Source organism: Lithobates pipiens, unplaced genomic scaffold, assembly GCF_037356315.1.
Source record: "Lithobates pipiens isolate NorthernLeopardFrog02 unplaced genomic scaffold, aLitPip1_a1.2 Scaffold_3, whole genome shotgun sequence".
Classification (NCBI taxonomy): domain Eukaryota; kingdom Metazoa; phylum Chordata; class Amphibia; order Anura; family Ranidae; genus Lithobates; species Lithobates pipiens.
The window spans coordinates 6,225,611-6,252,483 of NW_027507790.1; the positions used below are offsets into that span (position 1 = coordinate 6,225,611).

General features: G+C 42.5%; 2 protein-coding genes across 2 annotated transcripts in view; both read right to left on the reverse strand.

Annotated features, from left to right (window-relative positions):
• MTFP1 (mitochondrial fission process 1) overlaps window positions 1-15,994 on the reverse strand; it is a 68,901-nt gene extending 52,907 nt beyond the window's left edge. Inside the window, exon 1 of the mRNA XM_077461199.1 lies at window positions 15,591-15,994. Coding sequence (XP_077317325.1) covers window positions 15,591-15,657 — 67 coding nt within the window. The 5' untranslated portion in view covers window positions 15,658-15,994. The remainder of the gene's footprint in view (window positions 1-15,590) is intronic.
• A 4,012-nt stretch (window positions 15,995-20,006) lies between these two features.
• SEC14L2 (SEC14 like lipid binding 2) overlaps window positions 20,007-26,873 on the reverse strand; it is a 73,654-nt gene continuing 66,787 nt past the window's right edge. Inside the window, exon 12 of the mRNA XM_077461200.1 lies at window positions 20,007-26,499. Coding sequence (XP_077317326.1) covers window positions 26,357-26,499 — 143 coding nt within the window. The 3' untranslated portion in view covers window positions 20,007-26,356. The remainder of the gene's footprint in view (window positions 26,500-26,873) is intronic.

A 26,873-nucleotide genomic window follows, 5' to 3' on the forward strand; every position in this document is an offset into this window, starting at 1 on the left:
TCCTCCTATCTGTGTACAAGGCGCCGCCGTATGTTACAAGGCAAGTCCGCGCCTCTCCTCCTCACCTCTCTCTGTCAGCTCCGCCTACTGCTGCCTTGAGGGAACAGAGAGGCAAGAAGCAGCCGCAAGGGGAGCCGAGCTGCACACTGACTGTGAAAGGTAGTGGCTAATATAACAGTAGGATAAAACATACACAGTACATGAATTTTTATGACAAGTGCCCCATCCTAACACTCCTAAGTATTCCTGGGTGGGTGGAATAGTAGTGCCCCATCATTGGTTTTCCTGGGAGGGGGAAATAGTGCTCCATTGGTGTTCCTGGGAGGGGGAATAGTGCCCCATCATTGGTGTTCCCGGGTGGGGAATAGTGCCCCATCATTGGTGTTCCCGGGTGGGGAATAGTGCCCCATCATTGGTGTTCCCGGGAGGGGAATAGTGCCCCATCATTGGTGTTCCCGGGAGGGGAATAGTGCCCCATCATTGGTGTTCCCGGGAGGGGAATAGTGCCCCATCATTGGTGTTCCCGGGAGGGGAATAGTGCCCTGCACTGCACTGGTGACAATATGTAAAAATTGTCCTTTTTTTTTTTTCAGTGCAAGAAATTAGGCCATCGGTACATCAGAATTGATCGATTTTCACATATATACTCCATAGTTTGTGGATTCCATAACTTTCCTATAATATACACCAATTTGGGTTATTTCCACCATAGAAATGTAGCAGTATACATTCTGGCCTAAATTTATGAAGAAATAACATTTTGCAAATAAAACAATTAACAGAAACAAAGAAAAATGTGGTTATTTGGAAAGGGGGAAAATTGAATAAGGGGGACTGGAGGGGACTCTTTCCTAAAGAAACAATGCAGTTCAAATCGTATATAAATGTGGTAATCCATGGAGTCTTGTAGGCTCATATGCCAATCTTTGTATACCCGTTTTTTATCTCTGTATGTAAACAGATGAAACTGTCTTCTGTGTTTGAAGAATGTTTTTTTGTACACAAAATAAAACTTTATTGATTTTACCCATTGTTCAAACATATTTGGTGCCGTTGTAAAAGTCCCGGGGGTTGGTTACCCTCCAGTCCCCCTTCTTCAATTTTCCCCCTTTCCAAATAATCTTTAACTGGGATGTGGCACCCTCTTATATCACGCATACAAATTTGACCATTGGCCTTTGTCTATATATATATATATCTTTTGTCCAAAGAAAAATGTGGGTTTTTTCTCTCAAAATTTTCAGTTTTTAATTGTTCTGCAAAAAATAAACAGCAGTGATCAAATACCCCCAAATAAAAGCTCCATTTGTGTGAGAAAAAAAATAAATCTTATGGGTATAGTGTTGCATGACTGCACAATTGTGATTTAAATTAAGACAGCACTGAAAATTGGCTTGGGCAAGAAAGGGGTAAAAGGGCCCGGTGTTTAAGTGGTTGTAAACCTCAGACATATGGTAGGTGAGGTTGAAGAAAGACACACATCCAACCTATGTGTGTGATTATATGTCAGCATTACATTGTATATCTCTGTATGTTGTGGTCGTTCAGGTGCTTATCTAATAGTTTTTTGAAACTCCCCACTGATACCACTGCCTGTGGAAGGGAATTCTTGCCTCTCGTAAAGTATAGAACCCGGTACATAGTTTAAGGTTAACCACCGGGCCATAGCCAAATGACGGCTGCAGCGCGGCCCGATAACTCTGGCAAGGCGTACATTGCCATTCTCCCAGAATCGCGCCCCCTGGGACACACACACACACACAGGAGTATTCATGTCCTCCGGACCTGGCGCATCACAGATCGCAGTAAATGACGGCTGGCAGCGGCCGTTTACCACGTGATCGCTCCATCAAATGACGGAGCGGTCCCTTGTAAACAAACCGACACCATGTCCGGTTCCACTCTCCCCTCTCTGTACCGATCGGGGGAGAGATCGGGTGCAGTAGCATTGTGAGCTGGATCTGTAGTGCCCACAGCACTGATCTGTGCCCACTGCAGCCTCATCCAGCCATCCATCCCTCTGCCATACTCATCCAGCCCTCCATCTGTCATACTCATCCATCCATGCTCAACTATCCCTCTGTCATACTCATCCGGCCATGCATGCTCAGCCATCTCTCTGTCATACTCATCTAGCCAGCCATACTCAACAATACTCATCCATCCATACTCAGCCGTACCATCCATCTCATCCGTACTCAGCTATCACACCAGTACTCATTAATGCTCAGTCATCCCATCCATACTCAGTCGTCCACATTTATGGTTCAACCATCCCAATCCACGGCTCATCCATCCCCATTCATGCTCATCCATGCCACTAAAGTGCAATAGGTAGTCAAATTAGATTTAGGGGCAGTTCACACCAGATGCAGTTCCGTTTTTTTCCTGCACCAATACAGTCAGAAACTGACTGCATGGTGTGAACTAGAGCCATTGAAATACATGGAAAACACTGTGCATGCATTTTTAGTGCAAAAAAAAAATAAAAATAAAAAAAGCACACAGAATTGAACTGCGTTTGGTATGAACTGGCCCTTAAAATGTATGCCCCTAGAACATCTGACGGTGCTCCCTGCATGTTGGGCTTTTGTATGTGGCCCGGCTGTGGAAGTCTCCCACATGTGGCATCGCTGTACTCAGGAAGAGTAGGAGAATCTATTTTGGGGTGTAATTTTTGGTATGTACATGCTATGTGTTAGAAATATTTTATAAAATGGATAACTGTGTAAAAAATAAAAATAAAAAATACAAAATACAAAAAAAATAAAGCGTTTTCATTTTCTTTCCACATTTTCCAACAACTTGTAGAAAAAAAAAAACTCACCATGCCTCTTACTAAATACCTTGGAATGTTTACTTTCCAAAAAGGGGTCATTTGGGGGATATTTGTACTGTCTTGGCTTGTTAGGGTCTCAAGAAATGATATAGGCCGTCAGTACTTGGTGTGATCAATTTTCAGAGATTCGCATCATAGCTAAATAATATACACTATTGGGTTATTTTCAAAGATATGTAGCAGTATAAATTTTGGCCAAAAACCAGAAACTGCATTTTTGTAAAGAATTTTCAGTTTTTTATTTATCTTTTATAGCGCAAAAAAGTACCAGTTACTTACCGGTAACTGTCTTTCTGGGAAATCTTCCAGGACGGCACACCTGAGAGATGAGAGGCTCCTCCCTACAGGAAACACAATCAATCGACAGCTGTTTTAAGTCCCCACCCTTCCCCTTGATCCTCAGTTTGTAGAGAAGTAACTCCTGAACCAGGTTCACAAGGGAAATCATTCCTCATAGGTACTCACCTTCTAGTGTTCTAGAATTTTCCCTCCTCCAACGGGCGGGAAGTAGGCCTGCCGTCCTGGAAGATTTCCCAGAAAGACAGTTACCGGTAAGTAACTGGTACTTTTCTCAAGTCATCTTCCAGGACGGCACACCTGAGAGGATAAACAAGTACCTCAGGCCTACCTTAGGGTGGGGCCACTGCAAAACCCTCTTGGCGAACCTTGGCTCTGCAGTGAGCTTTACCTCCACTCCATACGCTCATATGCTTGATGAAGGCATGTTAGCTGGATCATGCGGCTGATCTGCAGGTCTGCTCCACAGATGTTCCTGCCTTTTCCGCTTCAGATGCAGTATCTAGGTGAAATGGGCTCTTAAAAATTGAATCAGAAAACATGTTAAACTTGTAGGTTAGCAATGTTGCCTATCTCACACATCTAACAACCATGGCCTATTATGCCTGTAGGTGCTACTTAGAACCACTAAAAAGATAAATAAGAGACCTGTGTAAGACAAGGACACTACATTAATCAATAAGAGGGCCTGTCTTAACACTATCCTGTTGAGGGAAATAAAACTGCTTCCCTTTTATCTTTATGTCAGCAAAAGACTAAAGGGAAGCCTACTTAAGGGAAACAGATTAACAGAAGCTTGAACCCTGGGTTTAAGGCACGCCCAATCTATGTCCTTACTTACGCCTGAGAGCCTTCTTCAGGAGATTAAAGTCCCTAGCAGGAGTAGACTACCCATATTGCTATGTCTAGTTTTGCTAAAAGGGCAAAATGAAGGCCATGCACCGAGCCGAAACCTATTCGATCGGGTATACATCTTTATACTTCATCCTCAGGCCCTAATACTCCTCTGAACAGAACTCTCCAAGTTCTTACTAAACAGGGCGATTCATTATCCCCTTCCTCCAGTGTCCCATAACCCTACAGGGCTTCAACCCTAGGAAATGGTTCTGGCATCCCTGAATGCAAGTGGTCAAGGTTTTCTGACATGTGGCATCTGCAGCCCGAACTCCTGGCCCCTCCATGGAAAAGAAGGCTGAAATACAAAAAGGTGATACATGTATTATTAATATCACAAATAAAATGATCATAGATTGTGGGCACGGCACAATAGATTTAGACAGAAAGGACACAAGCATAGACAACAATGTTGTGTGCCTGAGTGTGAGTAGCTAAACCAATATATCAAATATGGGAAGAGACCCAAATCTGAACCTCAACGTAGACAAACAGTCCTCATAGTCTGGTTTTCTGATGTGCTGCCAAGATGTAAAAACATTAAGACTCAAGCAAACCCTAAGTGCTGCGTATTTCTTTAGTGCAGCTAGCTAGGTCATAACTGATATATAAATACGGAAAGGACAGGAACCCCCTTTACTGTTGTGCCTTACCTATGTACAGCAAAACAAGGCTATAAAGACAGAAAGACCCAAACTTCTATGTTGTGTATTTCTGACAAACCACCACAGTTATAAGATTAATATGAACACCAACTCCCGTGTTGTGCATTTCTGCTATGCCACAGGGAAAAATATGGAACACAAGACAATCCTTTCTGTCATGCACTTCTGTAGTGTAGTTCAGATAAAACCAACACTGAGAAAGGACACAAGCAACCTGCAGCATTGTGTTTTTCTGAAACAGAAAGCACCAACAAGCTTCAATCTTGAGTATTTCTGCTGTGCAACAACATAAAAGCAGACACTGAGGAAAAAGACAGACAGCCTTTACAGCTGCAATCTTTCTGGTCCGCTGCAAAATAAAACAATAACGCCATGATGAGTATTCCTGCTGTGTAGCAAAACCTCAATCAGAAGGGACAGATAAGTTTAGGGTTCCCACACCCGTGCGACCCAACCTGCGACTTGGGACTGCAAGACGCATGAGAAGTCATATACTATGGCTTCCAATGGGTACCATTTGTGTCTGTGCGACACCAGCAGTCCCTGATTCCTGGATCCACAGACCTCAAGATTACACAGGTCTCAGGGAAAAAAACAAATAGCAATTTTCAGGTCGAACAAGTAAGGGGTCCCCAATGCTGTGACTTCCTGGAGGATTGCAGCCAACAAACCCCTGCTGTGTATCCCTAAGATGCAGAAAGGTAGATCCATGAGAAACACTGCTTAGCCTGATATACAAACGATTAGGCAGTAAATATAGGACATACAGGACACAAACATTCAATCTTTGTGCATGTCTGATGTGTAGCAATATACCAATACTGAGCAGAGAGGCCACCATCCTCAATGTGTCTCTCAGCTGAGCAGCAAAAACAAAATCAGAAAAAGACAAGCAACCTTCACTGCTGTGTTCTTTCTGATATGCAGCCAATAAGGCAGTATATGCAAGACATAAAAGGACAGACAACCTTCAATCTTGTATATGTCTGATGTGCAACAATATAACAATTCTGAATAGAGATAGCACATCCATATTGAAGCGATTTGGCCTTGCGACTCAACATGTCAAATCGCATGGCTAAAATCAGCACAACACCACTTTGTGGTGCTACATGGATTACCAAAGGCAGTATATGTACTACACCTGGCAGGGGTTCAATTTGTATTTCTGCTATGTAGCCCAACAAATTCGAACCATCAATTTTCACTGCTGCCTTTCTGATAAGGCAGTAATACAGGACACAAAAACCTCACAGACCTTAATGCTGTATAAATCTGATGTGCAACAATAAAACACTATGAATAGAGATAGCACATCCATATTGAAATGATTTGTCATGCGACTCAACATGTCAAATCGCATGTTTAAACTCGGCAGCCATTGCTGTTAATAGCACTGTCTGAATCAGCACAGCGCCACGCAAATCAGGACCATCAGACTTCACTGCTGCCTTTCTGATAAGTAACCAACAAGGCAGTAAAACAGGACACAAAGCCCCACAGACAGACCTCAATCTTGTGTATGTCTGATGTGCAGCAATATAACCATTATGAGCAGAGATGTCACCAGACTCAATGATGTGCATTTCTGCTGTGCAACACAAAACCAGAAAGTACAGATCACCTTCACTGTTGTATTTTTCTGATCTGTAGCCAAACAAAGCAGTACCTTTAGTATATAAAGGACAGCAAACAAGCTTCAGTGCAGTGCATTTCTGATGTACAGCAATATAGTCCTTATGAGCAGAGATGTCACAAATCTCAATGTGTATTTCTGCTGTGCCACAAAAACATCCCAGCAAGCACAAACCTTCACTACTGAGGTCTACTGGTGTGCAGCCAATGAGGAGTCATGGTCTATCCCTTTATGAAATAACCAACAGGCAATTTATTTCATAGGCATAGCCTGGGCTGTAGATACTAAACCTTCACCACCAGAGAAGGAACAGATCCTAAAATGGTTGGACACCCTACTATTAGTAGTAGTTGTTGTTGTCCTACCTTACCTCCATAGACTGAGCAAACGCTAGCCAGCACAAATCCAGGTGGTGCTGATTAGCAACTAAAGTCTCAATGAGCCCAGCCCTAGAGACCGATTTAAGACCTCTCTATAAGAGGTGGTTACCAGTTTAGCCTGGGAGGTAAATAGCTATTTGCAGGCTTCAAACAATCAATTATGTAGCTCTTGCATAGGTTTGCACAGAAAATCCTCAATTAAAAGGATGTAGGGAGCGATCTATGGTGAATCGCCTTTAGATCTGCCACTGAGTGGATTGTAGCCCAAACCAATAAAAAAAAGTTTCTTCTTACCTCCTACACTATAATATAAACACAGTGTAAAGGTGGAGTGGGAGGTTGGAGCTTATGAAAGTTAACTATAGCAGGCAACCCCCAAAAGGAGGATCTGTGACAAGGGAACCCCTACTGTGCCACACAGTAGCTTGGTCTCTGCCCATCCTTGAATGTTAGGTCAGCTTTTAAACATTGTGAAGCAACTTCAGATTCCTAGCAGCTGGGCTAATAGGGCCGGTAACCTAGTGCACCTGCTGACCAGGGGAGCTGCGGAATCCACCAACCACTGCCCAATTAATAACTTGTTCAGTGGTATACCTGGCCTGTAAGTAACTTTGTATCTACCAGGTCCCCTCTGTATGCTATATTCATCCCTACTAATGTACCACACCTGGGCATGTAGGGAGAGGCTGGCAACCTACTGCTGCGATAACCACAGTGTCTCTGCTGTAAGAGGGAGCTGTGGTTGGTGGTTTTAGCAGTGGTGTCTGCGCTATTTGTATCCCGACCCCAAGTTCTGCACTGCACCAGTCAGTATATACACGGGGAAGGGGGAGCAATGGCCTACCTACCTCTTTCTCATCTGAGGTGGTTTAGGCACACTCGTTCCTCTGCACCACCTGTCCACCATACAGCTTCTCTGATGTAAGAGGGGCTGCAGCTGGTGTTTTTAGCAGAAGCTTAAGGGCTATTTGAATCCAGACCCCAGGTGAGATCTCAAATGCCCAGGAACCCTCTGGCTGGAATTGGGGATTTTGCAGCTAATTTCCCACGGCAAAAGGAAAGTAAAGTACTCACCGTTGTCGTCTTCCTCTTTTTGCCACAGCCAGCGGGCTTGCTTTTCCATCCTTATGGTCCACACGCAAGGAGGATAGCCGCCAAAGTGCTCCCCCCCCCCCCCCAACTGCTGTCCCCATAGGGAGGTGCTAGGTTAGGCTGTGTCCTGCACTGTACCAGTCAGTCAGTCTATATACATGGGGGGGGGGCAATGCCTTCCATTCCTCATTCCCATCTTCATATCTGAGGTGGTTAAGGCAGACATCCACCGTAGTAAACTGGTGCCTCCTCGCTCTAGAGAAAGGAGGATGTGGGCGCCTGCTCCTACTGACTCTCAGCCTTCCCTCCTGGGTAAGAACGCCGCTGCCATTTTCCCGAAGTTTGAAAATGACGCGGGTGCTTGTTGCCACGCCCTCTCCGGCAGCCCACGCGAGCTACCGGGGACCCAGGAGTCGGGGACAAGATCCCCCTGGAAAGAACCGATGGCCAGCACCCCCGTCTGAACAGCCACCTGTACAGGTAAGGAGGGGGAGACAGGATAATGGCCCCTGAAGTTCTGGGTACACCACTGTACCCAGGGTCCTTCAGCTCTCAGGGGGGCTCTTCCAATTTCTGCTGCCCGCCCTGAGGAAAAGATAGGGGAACCCCCCAGGAAGGACAAGAATATCCTACCAGACCCAGAGGCTTCCCAGGCTTGTGGTCCGGCTCCCAGGGGGAGACCACCAGCCCCAGGCTTCGGGTCATTTGGAAAAAAACAAACAGTTTCGCTGTGTAGGGAGAAACACAATCAAAAACTGAGGATCAAGGGGAAGGGTGGGGACTTAAAACAGCTGTCGATTGATTGTGTTTCTTGTAGGGAGGAGCCTCTCATCTCTCAGGTGTGCCGTCCTGGAAGATGACTTGAGAAAATAAAAACCTCAAAGGTGACTAAATACCACCCTCTGAACTCGCTCTCGTAGTCAGTTATCAATCCATGTACTCACCCTATGGTTCATGTCAGCGGGCTTTATTTTGTACAATAAACGTTTATGGGGAACTGTGTCAAATGCTTTTGCAAAATCCAGATACACCATGTCTATGGGCCTTCCTTTATCTGGATGGAGGCTCACCTCCTCATAGAAAGTTAATAGATTGGTTTGGCAAGAACGATTATTCATGAATTCATGCTGATTACTGCTGATACCGTTCTCCTTACTAAAATCTTGCATATAGTCCCTTATCTCCTATGAAACATTAAAGCATATCCCTATAGTGTGTGTTTGTCTCAAATAAAAGCACCAAGTGTAATGTCTGTCTGCCGCTTTATTCCTCTGCCATCAGCATTAATCTAATGCCAAGAGAAAAAATGGTGACAAGGGAGGGTCCTCCAATAGATTGACAACCTCATCTCTGTTCCTGTGGGCTGTTTGGAGGAAAGGGACCACCTCCCCCCCCCTTTTCAATCAGCTCTCAGAACTCTCCTTGTTTAGCTCTGCAGAGTGTAACATCAGCTCTCCATCCCCTATTTTCTGAACTATCAGACAAAATTTGTAATTCTGGACTTTGAAAAGAAGAGAAAACTGCAGGTTGACAGGTACAATTGATGTAGGAGGATTTATTCTCTGTGAGCCACCTGGGGCCAGTCCCTTCACTGGGTATATGTAAGGGTTTACAACCACTTTAAGCAGTTCTCGACCGGCTTGCATACATATAAAGGGGCAGAGTGGCCCGCCTGCACCAGAGGGCTGTGCACGGCGGGGGACCACGAGCGCCAGCACAGGTATTTGTGTGCGTAAAAACTAGAATCGCGCTAAAACTACAAAAATGATTATATAAACCATTACATACAAATTTATGAATTACCCCACTGATTTGGGAAAAAAATTTGGCATAAAGTGATAAACCATATGTGTTATGAGCAAGAATTGTAAGTCTTACATACACCAAAACACATTAAAAGCGGGAGTCCGCCCGGGACTCCGCGTTTTTTTTTTTTTTTAAAGCCAGCAGCTACAAATACTGCAGCTGCTGACTTTTAAAATAGTGACACTTACCTGTCCAGCGCGCCCGCGATGTCGGCACCCGAAGCCGATCTCTAGATCGTCTTGTCGGGTGCTGCCGCCGCCATCTTGGGTATGGGAATCAGGAAATGGAGCTTTTCAGCTTCATTTCCCGGTTCCCTACTGCGCATGCACGAATCGCGCTGCGCAATAAGGACGGTCCCCGCTGCCTCTGGGATCTGTGTGTTTCCCAGCAGACAGCGGGGCACTTGCGGAAAGGGGCGGGCACTTGCGGAAAGGGGCGTAATCTACGCCCCTTTCCGCAGAGAGCTATCCCGGAAGTGGGTGCAGAATACCTGTACTGTACAGGTATCTGCACCCCCTCCCCCCTGAAAGGTGCCAATTGTGGCGCCGGAGGGGGGGAGGGTTCCGATGAGCGGAGGTCCACTTTAGGGTGGACCTCCGCTTTAAAAACATAAAATGAGTAGATCAAGTGAAAAAATAAATAACAAAAAACGCAAGTAAATAGTGTCCAATCAAATATATAACGAAAATATATATGGCATCCACCCGTGCAAATAAAAAGCTAAAAAAATTGTAGAAAAGTTCATCAGAAATTGTAATGAATCTTCAAATGTTGGCACAGAGAAGATTAGTGCTCAATCCACCACCGTTGTGTATAAAATTACTTCCTACCAGAAGCCTGTGATCCCCCATTACAGAGGATCTAGGGAAGCCTGTAATAATAAATACCCTCCAGGGTATATCAGATGGAACCAAATTGCTTCACATCGCCTGTGGTAATCATGCAATCAAACAATCATGAGCCCCAATTACAGAGGATCAGTATGACATGCATCCTGTGGGGACCGGGAGCCAGTGTACAGGGAGTGTGTGCGCGCCTGTGAGCAGAGGAACTGTACCAGGCCCCCGGCTGCTGGACTTCCAGGTGGAGTAAACCCTCTACATGAGACTGACAGGGAGAAACGTCAGTCTGTATATGAGGGCAGTTTAACCACTTAAAGGTTCCATGCATCTACTGTTAAGGCTATTTGCCTGCACTGATCCTCTGTAATGGGGCTCACAATCATTCGATTGCATGAATACCACAGGTGATGTAAAGCAATTTGGTTCCATCTGATATACCCTTTGGGGATATTATAGCAAAAAAAAAAAAAAAAAGTTTTTTTTTCAAAATTGTCACTCAAAAAATAAAAACCGCAAAAGGTGATCAAATAGCACCAAAAGAAAGCTCTATTTGTCGGGAAAAAAAAGAATGCAAATTTTGTTTGGGTACAACATTGCATGACCGCGCAGTTACCGGTCAAAGCGACAGTGCTGTATTGTAAAAAGTGCTCTGGTCAGGAAAGGGGTAAAACCTTCCGGGCTGAAGGGGTAAAGTATAACTAAGGTAGAACTGCACAATTCTGGACAAAATGAGAATCATAATTTTTTTTTTGCTTAGAATAAAAATATCACGATTCTCTCACAATTCTTGCAACGTAAAATCTTTCACATTATACAAAAAAAAAAAAATGCCATAAAACTATCCCCTATTTTGTAGACGCTATAACTTTTGCGCAAAGCAATCAATAAACGCTTATTGCAATTTTTTTTACCAAAAATATGTAGAAGAATACGTATCAACCTAAACTGAGGGAAATTATTATTATTATTTTTTTTATATATTTTTGGGGGATATTTATTATAGCAAAAAGTAAAAAATAATGAGTTTTATTTCAAAATTGATGTTCTTTTTTTGTTTATATCGCAAAAAATAAAAAATGCAGAGGTGGTCAAATACCACCAAAAGAAAGCTCTATTTGTAGGGAAAAAGGACACCAATTTTGTTTGGGAGCCACGTCGCACGACCGTGCAATTGTCAGTTAAAGTGACGCAGTGCCGAATCGCAAAAAACGCTCTGGGGGTAAATCCTTCCGGGGCTGCAGTGGTTAAAGCAATTTTCTAAAAAAAAAATTGCATTTGAAAGACCGCTGCGCAAATACAGTGTGAAATAAAATATTGTAACAACCACCATTTTATTCTCTAGGGTGTCTACTAAGAAAAATATATGTTTGGGGGTTCTAAGTAATTTTCTAGCCAAAACAAAAGATTTTAACTTGAAACCAACAAAATGTCAGAAAAAGGTTTAGTGCAGTGATGGCGAACCTTGGCATCCAGATGTTTTGGAACTACATTTCACATGATGCTCAACCACACTGCAGAGTCCTTGAGCATCATGGGAAATGTAGTTCCAAAACATCTGGAGTGCCAAGGTTCGCCATCACTGGTTTAAGTGGTTAAACTTTTTTCACTTACAAAGTCTATTCCATTAACAAATTGTTACAATGTTTATACTTAAAGAGGAAGTAAACCCTGATGAGTTTACTTCCTCTTTTTTTCCCTGCAAAGGTAAAGCATAATGGACTACTATGCATCGTATAGTAGCCCATTATGTGTCACTTACCTGACACAGGAGCCAGCGAAGTCGCCGCTGTCCCCTGTAGTCCGCCGCATCCATCTTGCTGGTGGCGTCTCGTAGCTCCGCCGCTGTCATTCGGCAAAGCCGCGATGACATCACTCCCGCGCATGCGCACGGGAATCGACAAATGCGGCAGCTCCATTCTTGGAACTGCTGCGCTCAGTGCGCCTGCGCGCCGCTGTCTACGGCGCATGCGCCGTAGACAGCGGTGCCCGTTTTCGGGCAAATATCTCCTAAACCATATAGATTTAGGAGATATTTCTTGGACCTACAGGTAAGCCTTAATCTAGGCTTACCTGTAGGTCAAAGTGGTTTGTAAGGGTTTACAACCACTTTAAGTTCAAATGATAAATGTTTGGTAAATGTAAATGATGAATGTTTTGATTCTTGGCAAACTGCCCAGTTCAGAAGAGCAGAGAGAATTCCTTGCATAGAAAGAATTGTGAAACACTTTAGTCAAGATCACGATAACAATTCTTGACAATTGTGCAGCTCTAAACTAAGTCAGTTTTTATTGCAAATAGTGTAGCTCTGGATGTTTGTAACAAAACCATACATAAATGAATTATGTGGTTACAAAAAAACAAAATGTAAATGTGCTGAAAATGCAAAAAAAAAAAAAAAAAAAAAGAAGAAAAAAAAGCTGAACACGCAAGCTTGCATCTGGCACCCCACATTGCTCTTTTTTTTAATATCTATTTTCTGTGATCACATGTCATAATTTTGTTTATTTTTATGACTTTTTAAATAAAACCCAATGGTTACCCTCTGACCTGCACCATTTGGAGCTTTCTTTTTCCTTTATATTTTTTGTGGACCACCTTCACCCAAATGCAACCCATCCGATCCTGACACTCTGAGAGACGTTCACCACAGTCTTAACATCGGAAGCCTCCACAGTATCCATTCGGACTACCAACAATCTACCTTTGGTTCCATGTGTGGACCCCAAGCGCTGTTGACTCAACCGTCGTATGACAGATGAGTCCATCTTCTCTGGTAAGAGTATTTCACCTATTCTTTGAAATCACTTCAGACAAGCCGCTTTCTTTGGTTTCACCTGATTTGTGGACTCCCCGATTTCCTTGTGAGGAATATCTACCACAACATCTGTGCACCACTTAATATATGTGGACTTTTTTGACTGGGACTCACTATTTAGTTATTAATATTTTTAGTGTTCAGTTTTTTTTTTTTTTGCATTTTCAGCACATTCACATTTTGTTTTTTGTAACCACATAATTCATTTATGTATGGTTTTGATACAAACATCCAGCGCCACACTATTTGTTACTTTTTATTCACTGAACTTTGTTTGTTTGAAGTGTTGGCAGCTGTTTTGAAGTTTTCAGTACTTGTTTGTTATAGCGCAGTGTTTTCTCTTTAAATATTGAGTTTTTATTGCAGCCTGTCGTCCCCCCCCCAATTCAGGAGATTCACCTTCTCCATTTGTCCTTTTTAACATTATCATTGAAAGTGAAAGTAAAAGAAAACCCAGATTTTGGGTTGTCCCCAGAAAAGTAATAGAGGGGAAATCGTCCAATGGGGACACTAGTTCTGGTGACCTGGGGGTCCCCAAGGAATTACCTTAATTGGCAGAGATTTCTTCTCACTTCCTGTTTGGCTATGGTAAAGGAAGTGAAATCTCTGCAATGGGACACAGATGGTGAAAACACATACACACACATATATATATATATATATATATATATATATATATATATATATATATATATATCTCCCTTGCTCTATCTAAAATGAAAAAAAAAAAAAAAAAGTTCCACTTTAAGCATCCAATATTTCCCTGTATGTCGGGTTCCCAGTCCTCCGCTGCAGTTTAATCTGTCGGTGCCGATGTCACTACAAGACACATGCTGAAGATTCTTCAGCCACTGTAGCTCTGCAAGAGACTAAAGATAGGACTCACTGCCTGCCAGACTAATGAGTATTATTGATTTTTACTTGCAAGGATCTTTTTATTTAAAAAATTTTGGCAGCAAGAGAGTGGCATTAAATGTTCTTTCAGGAGGCCACTCTGATCAGCAGGGGAACCATAAAACAGATCTGCAGCTGAAGAGGAGCCAAACAAAACAGATGTCACTTCTGTGCCATTCACGTCTGTTCATTTTCATTTCCCCCAACTTGTGACCAGAGGCAAACTAACCCATGTTAGGTTTTTGGGTAGGTGGATGTACATGGACCCGGACCCATGTCCAATCTGTCATGTTGAGGTCCAAAAGAAATTGAAAAAATAAAAATAAAAAAAGGTGCACGCTTTTTCCTGACCTAGGAGGTAGCTGGATGTAAGACCCCTTTCAGACAGAGGGCGTATTGCAGGCGCTATAGCGTTAAAAATAGCGCCTGCAGACCAAGTGGGCGATGCCTACAAGGCCGGATGCCAGTGTATGATAAACTGACGAATCCTATGCTGCAATACTTGTAAATGTAAAGCATGTTTGAGAGGCTGCGACCTTCACTGTGTCAGTTATTACTGTATGTTTCGGGGCTTTACCCCCATATGTGTGATATTAATAAAATATTTGCAAAAAAAAATAAAAATAGCGCCTGCAATCTGCCCTCAAACTGCTGCTCCATGTACCCGAGGGCTTTCACACTGAAGCAGTGTGCTGGCAGGACATCAGGAAACTTCCTGCCAGCAGCTTCTTTGGAGCGGTGTGTTTACCGCTCCTCCCCATTGAAATCAAATGGGTCAGCGCAGCTATACCACCGGCAAAACGCCACTACTGAGGATGGTTTTAACCCTCTCGGCCGCTAGCGGGGGTTAAAAGCACCCAGCTAGCATCCGAAATGCACTGCAAATCCAGCGGCGTTTTACTGCCAACGCCCCCATCGGCCCGGTTGCGAAAGCCGTCTAAACAGACACGTCACGTGTCCGTTTACATTTGCCTGCTGGGCTTCTGATCAAACAGTCAGATCCGATTGGACCTCTGTTGTGACAGGAAGTGTTAATTTTGACATCAAGTTTGGATCTAGTTTTATTTCTAGTCTTTTGACCAAAATGCCATTTTAGTTCTAGTCTTGCAACTAAAATGTCGCTTTAGTCAGACTTTAGTCTTTTGACTAAAATGTCGTTTTAGTCATCTGAATGGTTTTAGCTGGATTTTAGTGGACTAAAATGAACAGTGGGGGACAGGAGCCCAAGTCAGTAAAGTACACCAATAAAAGCTGATAGTGAACAGCGAGTAAAACACTTTGCTGTGACATAAGTGCTCTCTCTCTCTCTCTCAGCACACTATGAAGGTCATTAGAAGTGACAATAAAGTCATTAAGGAGGAAGCAGTGTGGCTCTGTGCCGAGTGTCTCCTAGAAGAGGGCATTGAGTGTGCCCAGCAGCAGTCACTTACCCAAGTACCTGACCCACGTGTCCCTGTAGAGGTCAGGCTGTGCACCCTCCTGGGGATGGGGAGCCATGCCTGCTGACCAGGAAGTCAATAGTGAGTAGTCTGGTTTGGGGTAGGACAGTCAGGGAGAGTCACACAAGATAAGAACACACACACACAGGTGTGTGCCTCCTCTCTCTCTCTCTCGCACACACACACACAGGTATTAGCACTCTCACACACACGCTGAGGCGAGGCTATGGGACAGCACCGCTAGACAAGCCACATCCACTCCAGCGCCTCTCTCTCACTCCACTACATAGAACGAAATGGACACATAAAAGGGTTATGTGGTAAAGTCACGGCTTGTGCTAGTCATGTTGTCTACAGCAATGTCACCGAGGCTTGGACCGGGCCGCCCGTTATATAACAGCCCAGCATCTGCTCAGAGGAAGCGATACATAACCAGAGATGCTCACACACCTCTCTGCGTTATCAGCTCAACACTAATATTGTTAGACGGTCCCAGGCACGTTCTGTCCGAGACCGTCCAATGAATGGACACGGGCGGGCCCATGTGACTTCCTCTACAGAGACCGCCCACTTTAACCTTTACAATGCTCTCCACGGTGGCTAGACCATTTGGCAATTTTTCACTTCTGTTTTTTTTTATATTTCCATAGAGTTTGCAAAAGACCATCTCGGAAAATTCAAGTTCTGAAAGCACAATAAAAAGAAGGTGCTACTAATTTTGTATGTCCTGTGATAGTTGCACAAATGTATAGCAAATATGATATTTTCAGTAAAGGCTCAGTCCATATTGCCCCAAAATGAAAGTCACGCAACTCATGGTTGCAAGCGACTTTGCCAGGCGATTTGCTGGCAACTCGAGTACTACTTTGAGACTTTTGCGACTTGATGTGGCTTTACATGTAATGTTGGATCCAAATCATATCAATATAGATGAGGATCCGACTTGGAGGCAACTTCCATTAACCCCTTCCCGCCCGCGCAATAGCCAAAACAACTACAGTGAGGCCTACTTTGCCAGAAGGGCATTCATGGACGTCCTCCCGTGATCACGCGCTCTGTGATCGCTGGGTCCTTCAGGCTCACATCAGCCCTTTACCACGTGTTCAGCTGTGCCCAATGACAGCTGATCGCGGATGTAAACACAAGCCGGTTGTTGGTTTACTTTTCCTTCTGCTGACAGCATGAAGAAATGAGAAGAGGAAACACATTTAACAATCGAAGGGTCATGCAACTGCAGGAAGACAGCAGAAATCGTGTACGAAATCCTAATTTGCAAATAAATTCTTTCAAAAATAAGACAATGTGATTGTCTGGATTTGTTTCCACATTTTGTCTCTCGTAGTTGAGGTATACCTATGATGACAATTACAGGCCTCTCTCATCTTTTTAAGTGGGAGAAATTGCACAATTGGTGGCTGACTAGATACTTTTTTGCCCCCTGTATCAGTGCTGCCTACCAGTGCCCATTAGTGCCACCTATCAGTGCAGCCTCATCAGCACACATCAGTGGAGAAAAATTACCTGTTTGCAAAATTTTATAATAAACTATGAAAAATGTTTTTGTTTTGTTTTTTTTTCTAAATTTTCGGTCTTTTTTCCTTTGTTTAGCAAAAATTAAAAAACTCAGTGGTAATTAAATACCACAAACAGAAAGCTCCATTTGTGTGAAAAAAATCATAAAAAATGCCATATGTGTACAGTGTTGCACGACCGCCATTTAAAGTGTGACAGCGCTGAAATTGACCTGGGCAGCAAGGGGGTAAAAGTGCCCAGTAGGTAAGTGGTTAAGGTCTATGGACAAAAATCAGATAGAAGTCGCCTTGAAGTAGTACAGGAGCCTTTTCTAAAGTCAGAGTGACTGCAGTACTGCTAATTAACCAGTTCCGACTGGCGCACGACGATGTACGTCGGCAGAATGGCACGGGCAGGCATATTGGTGTACAGGTACGTCCATTTCTATATGCCACCCCCCACATCGCGTGCGCACCGCCGGCGGTTCGCTCACATGCCGGTCGGGACCCCCGTGAGTCCGGTCACGGGTCCCGCGGACTCGATCGCCACAGGGATACCCGCGATCGTCTCACGGGGAGGCTGAACGGGGAGATGCCGTTGTAAACAGCATCTCCCTGTTCTGCCTAGCAACAAGTGACGCTGATCCCGGCTCCATGTGATTGGAGCAGAGATCAGTGTTCACTAACACAAAGCCCAGCCCCCCAGTTAGTATCACGCCCCTAGGAACACTTAACCCCTACACCACTGAAAGTGGTTAAGACAGCTCTTATTGACTTACATGGGATTTGACATGCCATACGACTTGGGAGTTCCCAAGTAACTGCAGTGTGAATCGAGTCTTAAACATATACGCTATAAGTGCTTGCAAACACAATAAAACATACACAATTCCTTCTAAATATCAAGGCCAAAACTGTAATGAGTTAATAAAAAATTCTGTCACTTTTAAATTTTCTCTTTAATTCCGGTAGCAGACAGGAAGTCACTTGTACTGCTGCCAAACACATCGCAGTTTATTGTATGTAGCTAATGCTACTAATTTGTGTGTTAGCAAAAATCATGTCACCCTGGTATGTACAAGTTTTTAACTCCTTCCTTCCCACAATATGTATATTATCATGTCCCCTTTTACAGCCACCAGCCAACAACTGGTCTGGCCGATGATTCCCACCGATGATTGGGAACCAAGCAGAGTGGTTCCTGATCGTGTGACTGCAACGACAGCTATGAGATGCCATTAGAGCCTGAACTAGAACTAACCATGGATCTTCTGTGGATGTAAGCTGCCTCAAATCATTCTGTCTGCCTGTATTTCTCCGCATTGGGGACATCATTGATCTTTACCAAATCTCCAACTCCATTTGCAGAAATGCAGCCCCAAACATGCAAAGAACCTCCACCATGCTCTCTGTTTCCTGCAGACACTCGTTATTGTACTGCTCTTCAGCCCTTCAGCAAACAAACTGCCTCCTGCTATAGGCAAATGTTTCAAATTTGTACTTATCAGTCCAGAACGCCTAATGCCATTTTTCTGCACCCCAGTTCCTATGTTTTTGTGCATAGTTGAGTTGCTTAGCCTTGTTTCCAAGTCAGAGGTATGGCTTTTTGGCCTCAATTATTCCATGAAGACCACTTCTGGCCAGACTTCTCCGGACAATAGATGGGTGTACCTGGTTCCAAGGCAGGAATTAGGGTGGTGGGGGCCCCTGGGCTTGAGTCCCTTTCGGGCCCTACCTTCTATACATTAACGTATTTATCGGCGTATAACACGCGCCGGCATGTAACACGCACCCCAAGTTTAGGAGGGAATTTTAAGGAAAAAAACTTTTAGGAGTGAAGTTTAAAGAAAAAACTTACATTTAAATGTCCATCAATGTAGCCTGATCAGTGTCCCTCTGCAGCCTTGTCCAGTGTCATTTGCAGCCTTGTCAGTGTAGCCTTGTTATTTACAAGGCTACACTTGTCAGATACAGAGACCTGTGTATCTCGGCGGCTCTCGGGTCCTCTTGCAGCCCCGAGAGGACCCGAGTGTATTCGGCTCGGCTCACAGTCATGCCCAGTCCCTGTGTTATGTCCATCATAGAGCGGGACTGGGTGTGACTGTGAGCGGACCGGAGTACACATCGGCTATGTATCTCGGCAGAGCCCGCGGGGCCCCCTATTGGGCGGGACCCATGGGCTTGAGCCCAGTCAAGCCCAATGGTAAGTCCGGCCCTGCCTGGTTCCCATCAGTACTGTTTTGATGGCACTGCTAGGCATCTTCTGATGTTGAAGGTAAGTAAGGCATGATGTCTCTTTCATCTGCTGCATTAAGTTTCCTTGGCTGACCACTGCGTCTTTGGTCCTCAAGGCTGAGAAAAACAGGCAGATAGTTAGCGATGATACCATATCATCAGGGAGGCAAGTGATTGGCCCCAAATTTATTTTGCTGCAGGACCACAACCCCAAACATACAGCGAATGTCATTAAGAACTATCCTCCGCGAAAGGAAGAACAAGGAGCCCTGGAAGTGATGGTTTGGCCCCCACAGAGCCCTAATCTCAAGGTAATTGAGCCTGAGATTACACGAAGAGACAGAAGGATTTGAGGCAGTCTACATCCACAGAAGATCTGTGGTTAGTTCTCCAAGATGTTTGGAACAACCTCCAGTTTTCTTCAAAAACTGTGTACAAGCACTGTGGAAGAGATTTACTAAAACTGGTGCATCTAGAAGAATTGATGCTGGTTTGATTTAGATTTTTTTTGTTTGCTCACTTTGTATTTTGTGAATTGATAAAAATAAACAATTACAAAATAATTTTTTTCCCTAAAAACTAAAATATATATTTTTGAAAACTTTTGCACAGTATATATAGAATGTATACGCGTTGTCTTAAAAAAAATAAATAACAAAGACACATTTGCTGACAGATTTATTCAATTTCATAAAAAATGAATGTAAATGCTTTATGGTAGCTAAAACTGGTCACACAAGTGCAGATCTAGTAGGTCCATTAAATGATTTTCCTTTGGCCCAAACAATAGGATAATTTTCTCTTTGTCTGGCCCTACATATGGATTAGTAGGTTCTACTAGATGAATGAATGAGACCACATTTACTGCTGACAATCAGATACACACATATATTTAGTTCAAGGAGTCTGGATGTTTGTGCTCCATTCACCACAGGAAACTGTACGTTAAAGTAATTTGCATCAGTTTGAGTTGTGCATTTTATAGTAATGTACTTTAAACTATTAATGTTGTTTTTGACAGCTATTTTAGTATGCTGTGAATTGACTCAAAATGAATATGCAAATTTTACAAAGTGTTTTAACCAATGCCAATCATGTGAATTAAATATATGTTTATAGTGTAAACAAGCCTTGGGTTATAAAAGTACTGAGTTCCCTGCATGGATAAAAAAAAAAAAAAAAAAACTCTATAGCAAAAGTTTTTTGTTTAAAACAGAAACATGTAAACTTATTATAATGAGTTTATCAACCAAAAAAGATTGAATAAAACTATTTTGTGATCCAGAACTAAAAAGAATTAAAATTAATTCAATCAGTTAAAGCTGAACTGCGAACAGATACACATCAGTTAATATATTTATTTAAATATTTAAAAAGCATAAGTACCTGAATTTGTATTGAAATTGACCCCTATAATCTGTTAAGAAGTGGCACACAGACTAGGAGAGGTATGGTTACCTGGTGCCACAGAGGTTAAAAGAGAAGTGTGGCTATACATCTCATGTGGGTCACAGGAGTGTACTTTCTTGCGCCCACTGTCCGCAGACGTCACAGAAAATCAAGACTCTGAATGTTGTCTTACAGGCAGCTGGATCAGACTCTGAGTGTGCTTTGGGGAGCCTGAGCCAGCCTCTTTCACCAGTCTTCTGCCCGATGCTCCAGTGAGCGCTGGAGGGGCAGAGCACAGAGTGGTGACTGATAGGCATCACTCCCTGCTCAGAGCAGAATGGAGAAATGAGCAAACAGAGCTCATGTGATTGCCCAGTTCTCAAGCTTAGAGCCAGTGGGAGACAGCTTACTGCATTGGATCTATGCTGCTGCAGGTAGGTAACTACTGTATGTATGTTTATTCTTTTATAGTCCCACACTTCTCCTTTAAAGTGAATGTAAACCTTTGTGTTTTTGTTTTTTTAAATAACAAACATGTCATACTTGCCTCCTCTGTGCAGCTAGTTTTGCACAGAGTGGCCCCGATCATCTTTTTATGGGGTCCCTCAGCAGCTCCCGTGGAGGCTCTCGTGGTTCCTCCTCCCATCAGACCACCTAGGAAAAGCTAACTGCAGGCTGATCTACATCTAAATTTGCTTCATATAGAGTATGTCTCTCGGTATGCATATCACAGACTCATATCTTTTATGTTTGTGTCTACAAAGGTACGCATATATTTTTTCTTTTACAAATTTACAAAAAATTTAAAAACACAGCTATTCTTGCATCTAGAGAGGAAGACTACATGAGGTAATTAAAAGTCAAGTTTTAACAAAGAAATAAAAGTGATTCAGGTAGAAGCCAAATTTCCATGACAAACACAATGGGGGGGGGGGATATATTAATACTGGAGCAGACAGAATCTGGAGCAGCGGTGCATGGCAACCAATCAGCTTCTACTTTTAGCTTGTTCAGCTAAGCTTTGAAAATGAAAGCTAGAAGCTGATTGGTTGCCATTAACTGATCCAAATTCTTTCTGCTCCAATTCTGATAAATTCCTCTCAATAACCAGTGAGGCGAAATCAGCAAAACCAGAGCAGCCAGAACCAGCAATAAATCAATTTCTATCTGTCAATTTCAAAGCGTAAAGCAGAACTAAAGTCGCAGACTAAAGCTCCATACACACTATCAGATTTTCTGTTGATTTCAGTCTTCAGATTTACCAAAACCATGTAGTGCAAGGGCCTTGCATACAAATTGAAAACTAAGAAACCTAAGGTTTGACCTCATATTATATGGTTTTGGTAAATCTGAAGGGAAAATAAATCAGCAGAAAATCTGATAGTGTGTATGGGGCTTTAAAGATTGTGAGCAGGTAGGCTCATTATTGCACAAGAGACATGAAATAAACTTACGTGCCTGCTTGCAGTCTTCTTTGGAATGCACACTGAGCTGTGCATGTGCAGCTCAGTTTCTGTTGTGGCACAGATGCTCTGTGCCAGGATGACTGAACTCATATGCATGTGCATCATCCTACACTGGCCAATGAAGACAGCAGCTTCACACCTGGTAAAAACAGGTAGAAGATGCCAGCACTGTCAAGGTAAGTATTGGAGACTTTAGGTCTACTTTAATTGAACAAGCTGAAGATAAATCTGGAGCAGCTGCGCATGGCAACCAATCCGCTTCTGTCTTTGGTTTATTCAGTTAAAAGTGTTAGTTTATATTTACAGGAAAAATATAAAAGGTGAACGAACACCAGACACTCTCCCTACTCACTACTTTCAACTCTGTACTTACTACCATGGTTGCTGAGCTGTCAGCACCCCTGAAGCTGCTTCAGTGGTCAATGTGACAATGCTGACCACTCAGAATCCATCTGGTCCATCCTGGAAGCTCTGATGAAGATCTGAAGAATCCATAGACTGCTGGAGCAGCTGCAGGAGTGCTGACAGCTCAGGATCCCTGGTGGTAGGTTCAGTGGGGACCAGGGGGTGGGAAAGGTGTCCAGTCTTATTTCACCATTACATTTTTTCTGTAATGGTGAACTAACCCATTAAGCTTTGAAAATGAAAGATAGAATCTGACTGGTTGCAGAGTATAAATTCTGGCTGCTCCAGATTCCCCTCCTGTATGTATATACAATTTAACTGCATGTATATCATTGAATTGCCATAATATAAGTACAAGTCAAGTGGCACATTAACGGAAATAGAACATTTGTGATGACACTGAGCTACAGTACGTCTAGACTATAAAAATAATAAAACAGCTTAAAACAGAAGAAATTCTCAGATTCTTAGGTGACACTGACATGACAATCACAAGGATTAAAATGATTTATCTCTGTTGCCAGTAATGTGGCCAAGACATCCTAAAACTCTAAAGTGCTTGTCAGAGAGGACAATTGCAAATAATCTAACGTATGTATATTGTAATATCACTGTAGACTGGATGATCACTTTTCTGCTGTATACTTTTAGTTACCTCATAGTAAATGTATTGGCAGCCTAAGTGAATACGGTTGCCAGGGAAATAGCCCCACTGTTCAAGGCACTTTCTGCATCTCGCCCCTTTCCTATTCAGCAAACAACGTGTTTGAAAGACACTCTGAGCATGCTTTATGCCTGGAATCTTAAACACTGCGTTGTAGTGAATAGAGCAGCATATTCTGTCAATGGATTGAGTTTCACATTAAAGCTGAACTCTAGGCAGACATAAAAATAAAACACAAATGAATGTGGCTCCGTATTCATTAATAAGACCCAAGTGAATTTACTTTTTAAACTCAAGCGTTCAAGTAAATTCCTAAACTATACCTCGGATGAGCCTTTTGCAGTCCCCATACAGCAGAGCTCAGGCTGGGAGAGGCAGAAGTAGCACCACCAGACAATCAGTTCTGCTTCAGGGCTCATGTTCTAAAAGGAGCCTGCTGATAAGAGAAGAGCGACAGAGAAACAAGCTCGTCAGTCTGCTGCTTCCTCTTCAACTGTTCAACCACAGGTTGGTGTTGGCGTTGGAACTTTAGTCAAAAAATTGCTGCTAGATCACTTCAGGCTCCTTTTACAGGTATAGCTATGTAAAACATTCAAAATAAGTGCCTATACTGTTTAAAATCTAGCAATACACTGTCTCACCCTGCTCTGCACATACTCAGTTGCTCTCTTTTTTTATGCAATGTGCCAAATTTGTAGGGGCTGATCTGCTGACAGCCTTAAAGTGATTGTAAAGTCTTGTTTAAAAAACAAACATGCTATACTTGCCTCCTCTGTGCAGTTGGTTTTGCACAGAGCAGCCCAAATCCTCCTCTTCTCGGGTCCCTCTTTTGTGCTACTGGCCCCTCCCCCGTTGAGTGCCCCAACAGCAAACAGCCGAGTCACAGCCCTGTGTGTCCATTCAGACACAGAGCCCGCCCTCTCTCTCTTCTGATTGGCTAACTGATTTTGATTGACAGCCGTGGGAGCCAATGGCGCCACTGCTGTGTCTCAGCCCATCAGGAGGAGAGTCCCGGATGGCTAAGACACTCATGGACATCGCTGGAGAGAGACAGGCTCAGGTAAGTAATATTGGGGTACTGGGGAGGCTGCTACACACAGAAGGCTTTTTATCTCAGTGCATAGAATGCATTAAGATAAAAAAAAATCCTGCCTTTACAACTCCTTTAAAGCAGTAAAAACCTTTCACACATACGGACCATTCATTTCATCAGTTCAGTCATGTTTTTTCAAAGACAAATCTGATGTTAACATCAGTTTTTCATCAGTCTTTACATCAGTTTTTACATCAGTTTTTTTACATCCACTACCAATGCAAAAAACAAATGAAAAAAAAAAACAGACCGTTTGTCCATTCACATCCATTTTTTTGTCTGTTCCATTTTTTAACGGAACAAAAAAAGGGCTTTGATCCGTTTAAAAAAAAAAAAAAAAAGAATGTTGATGGATGCTGATGTAAAATGGATGATCATCCATTTACATCAGTGTTTCCATAGAGATGGATGAAAAATGGACAAACAGCCCACATGTGTGAAAGTAGCCTAAAGATTAGAGCAGAACTAAACCCACTGATTTAACAGTTTTAAGAAAAAAACTGTTACATTCCCAGCAAGCCAGGAATGCCATCTGTAACATTTGCTGGTGTTCTGAACCAAACTGTGAAATCATAAAATGGCTGGTGTTATAACTGATCACATGAGCAGCACCATGGCAGTTGCAGATCAAACCAAAACCACTTCCTTGGCTGTAAAGGATAGGAGGGTTTAGTTCTGCTTTAACTGCTGCTCAGAGACTCTGGGCTTCAACAAAATGGCAGCCTCCAGCAAGAAGAAGCAGGAACAATGCTGGAGGCAATTTACAGCTCACACTCATTTTGGTAGCATATTAATATATATATATATATAAATATATATATATATATATATATTTTTTTTTTTTTTTTTTTTTTCATCTGTGTATTTAGCTGTTTGCCTGGAGTTCAGAATCAACAACAGCTGCACAAGCAAATGCTACTTGCCATCATGTACAGTACCAAGAATAGTGTTAACTTTTGTGGTAGTAACTGTACCTATTTCTAACTGTATTTTTACTTTTATAACTGCCTTTTTAGATTTAGCTCTGATAATCCAATTCTATTTATCATGTACAGTATATTGTTTATTCTCCCTGTTCTTGCATTTTAAGTGACTAGAAAAGGTACAAAGCCACATTTCTAACAAGCAGAAATGTAAATTATAATGTACTATTACATCTAACACATTTACAGCATACATCGGCATGAGACTCGTATGGGCACACTGGATAACAGATTTGTCATGTAACAAAAAGACAACTCGCATGAAAAACACGGAGAGGGAAAATTAGTTAATTACTTATACTTAACCATGAAAGTATAAATAAAATTTGGTAGAAATGAGTAACATTTCATAAAAGTGATAAAGTAAGAATTTATGAAGAAAATAAATGTCAGGATTATTGCCAGTCAGTTACAGCTGGCATCTTAAAGGGTTACATGGTCAATCATGTAATACCCAGCACGAAATTAATCCAAATGACAAGTAATTCTATATATCTTATTGCAGAACTCCAGCCAAAACCTCCAATTAGTTTTGGGTGGAATGGTTAAGCGGTAGAACCGCTGTAATTTCTCTATGTTTCAGCCTAAAAAGTCTGGAATGGAAAATAAGTTTAAACAGATCGAATGGGGGATACAGTGATACAAACCTGACAAAGGTATTTTAGCCAAAATCCTGGCTGGAGTTCCATTTTTATTTTTGAAGGATGAATAAAATGAAGCAGACTGGCCTGAGTTACACCAATTTCAAGTATGTTGATATGTTTTGTGCTAACCTGATGTACTAATGTTTCAGTAGACGTTTTTTTAGCATGTAAAAGGGACAATCAAACACAGTCAATATGTTGGCACTTTAAAATGCAATAAGGGTAAGTTGCGGTACGCCTCATTACATTTTAAGGTCCTTTGTTTTATCCTATATATACATAAATTTCATACATATTATTTGTTTCACAACCAAACTTCAGGGTCTTTGATGGGCTTTACAGCACTAATGGCATTTTTGGTGTCTACTTAGAGGCTGAGGCTGGTTTCCAGCTTTTCTTCTAGCTTCTGTATCTTCTCTTCAGAGCTGCGATCTGGCAGCAGGACTTCCACAGTGTAGCTAACTTTCTTGGCGTGAATGAAGCTGTATGTATTGTCAAAGCGAAGTACATCTAAAACAGGAAACAGGATTAAGAGATAAGTAAATGAGTTAGGCTTCATGTACACGGGACGTTTTTACAACCTCTCCTGAACGATTTAACTTGACAGATAGTAACCCACGTTTAAAACGTCAGTTTTGCCGCATTTTGCCATGTTTGCATTTAGAAGCATTTCTAAAAAAAAAAATATATATATATTTTTAAAATGGTCAAAAACTAAAAACGCCTATAAACGAAACGCGGCTAGATGCTGGTTACCATTTGGCGTCTGAAACGCGGGAAACTGCGGCGTCTGAACTAATTTTTTTGCCTTCAAAAAAAGCCCTATAAACGCAACTGCCTAAAAACGACAGTAAACGAGCCTGTGTACATGTACACATAATATA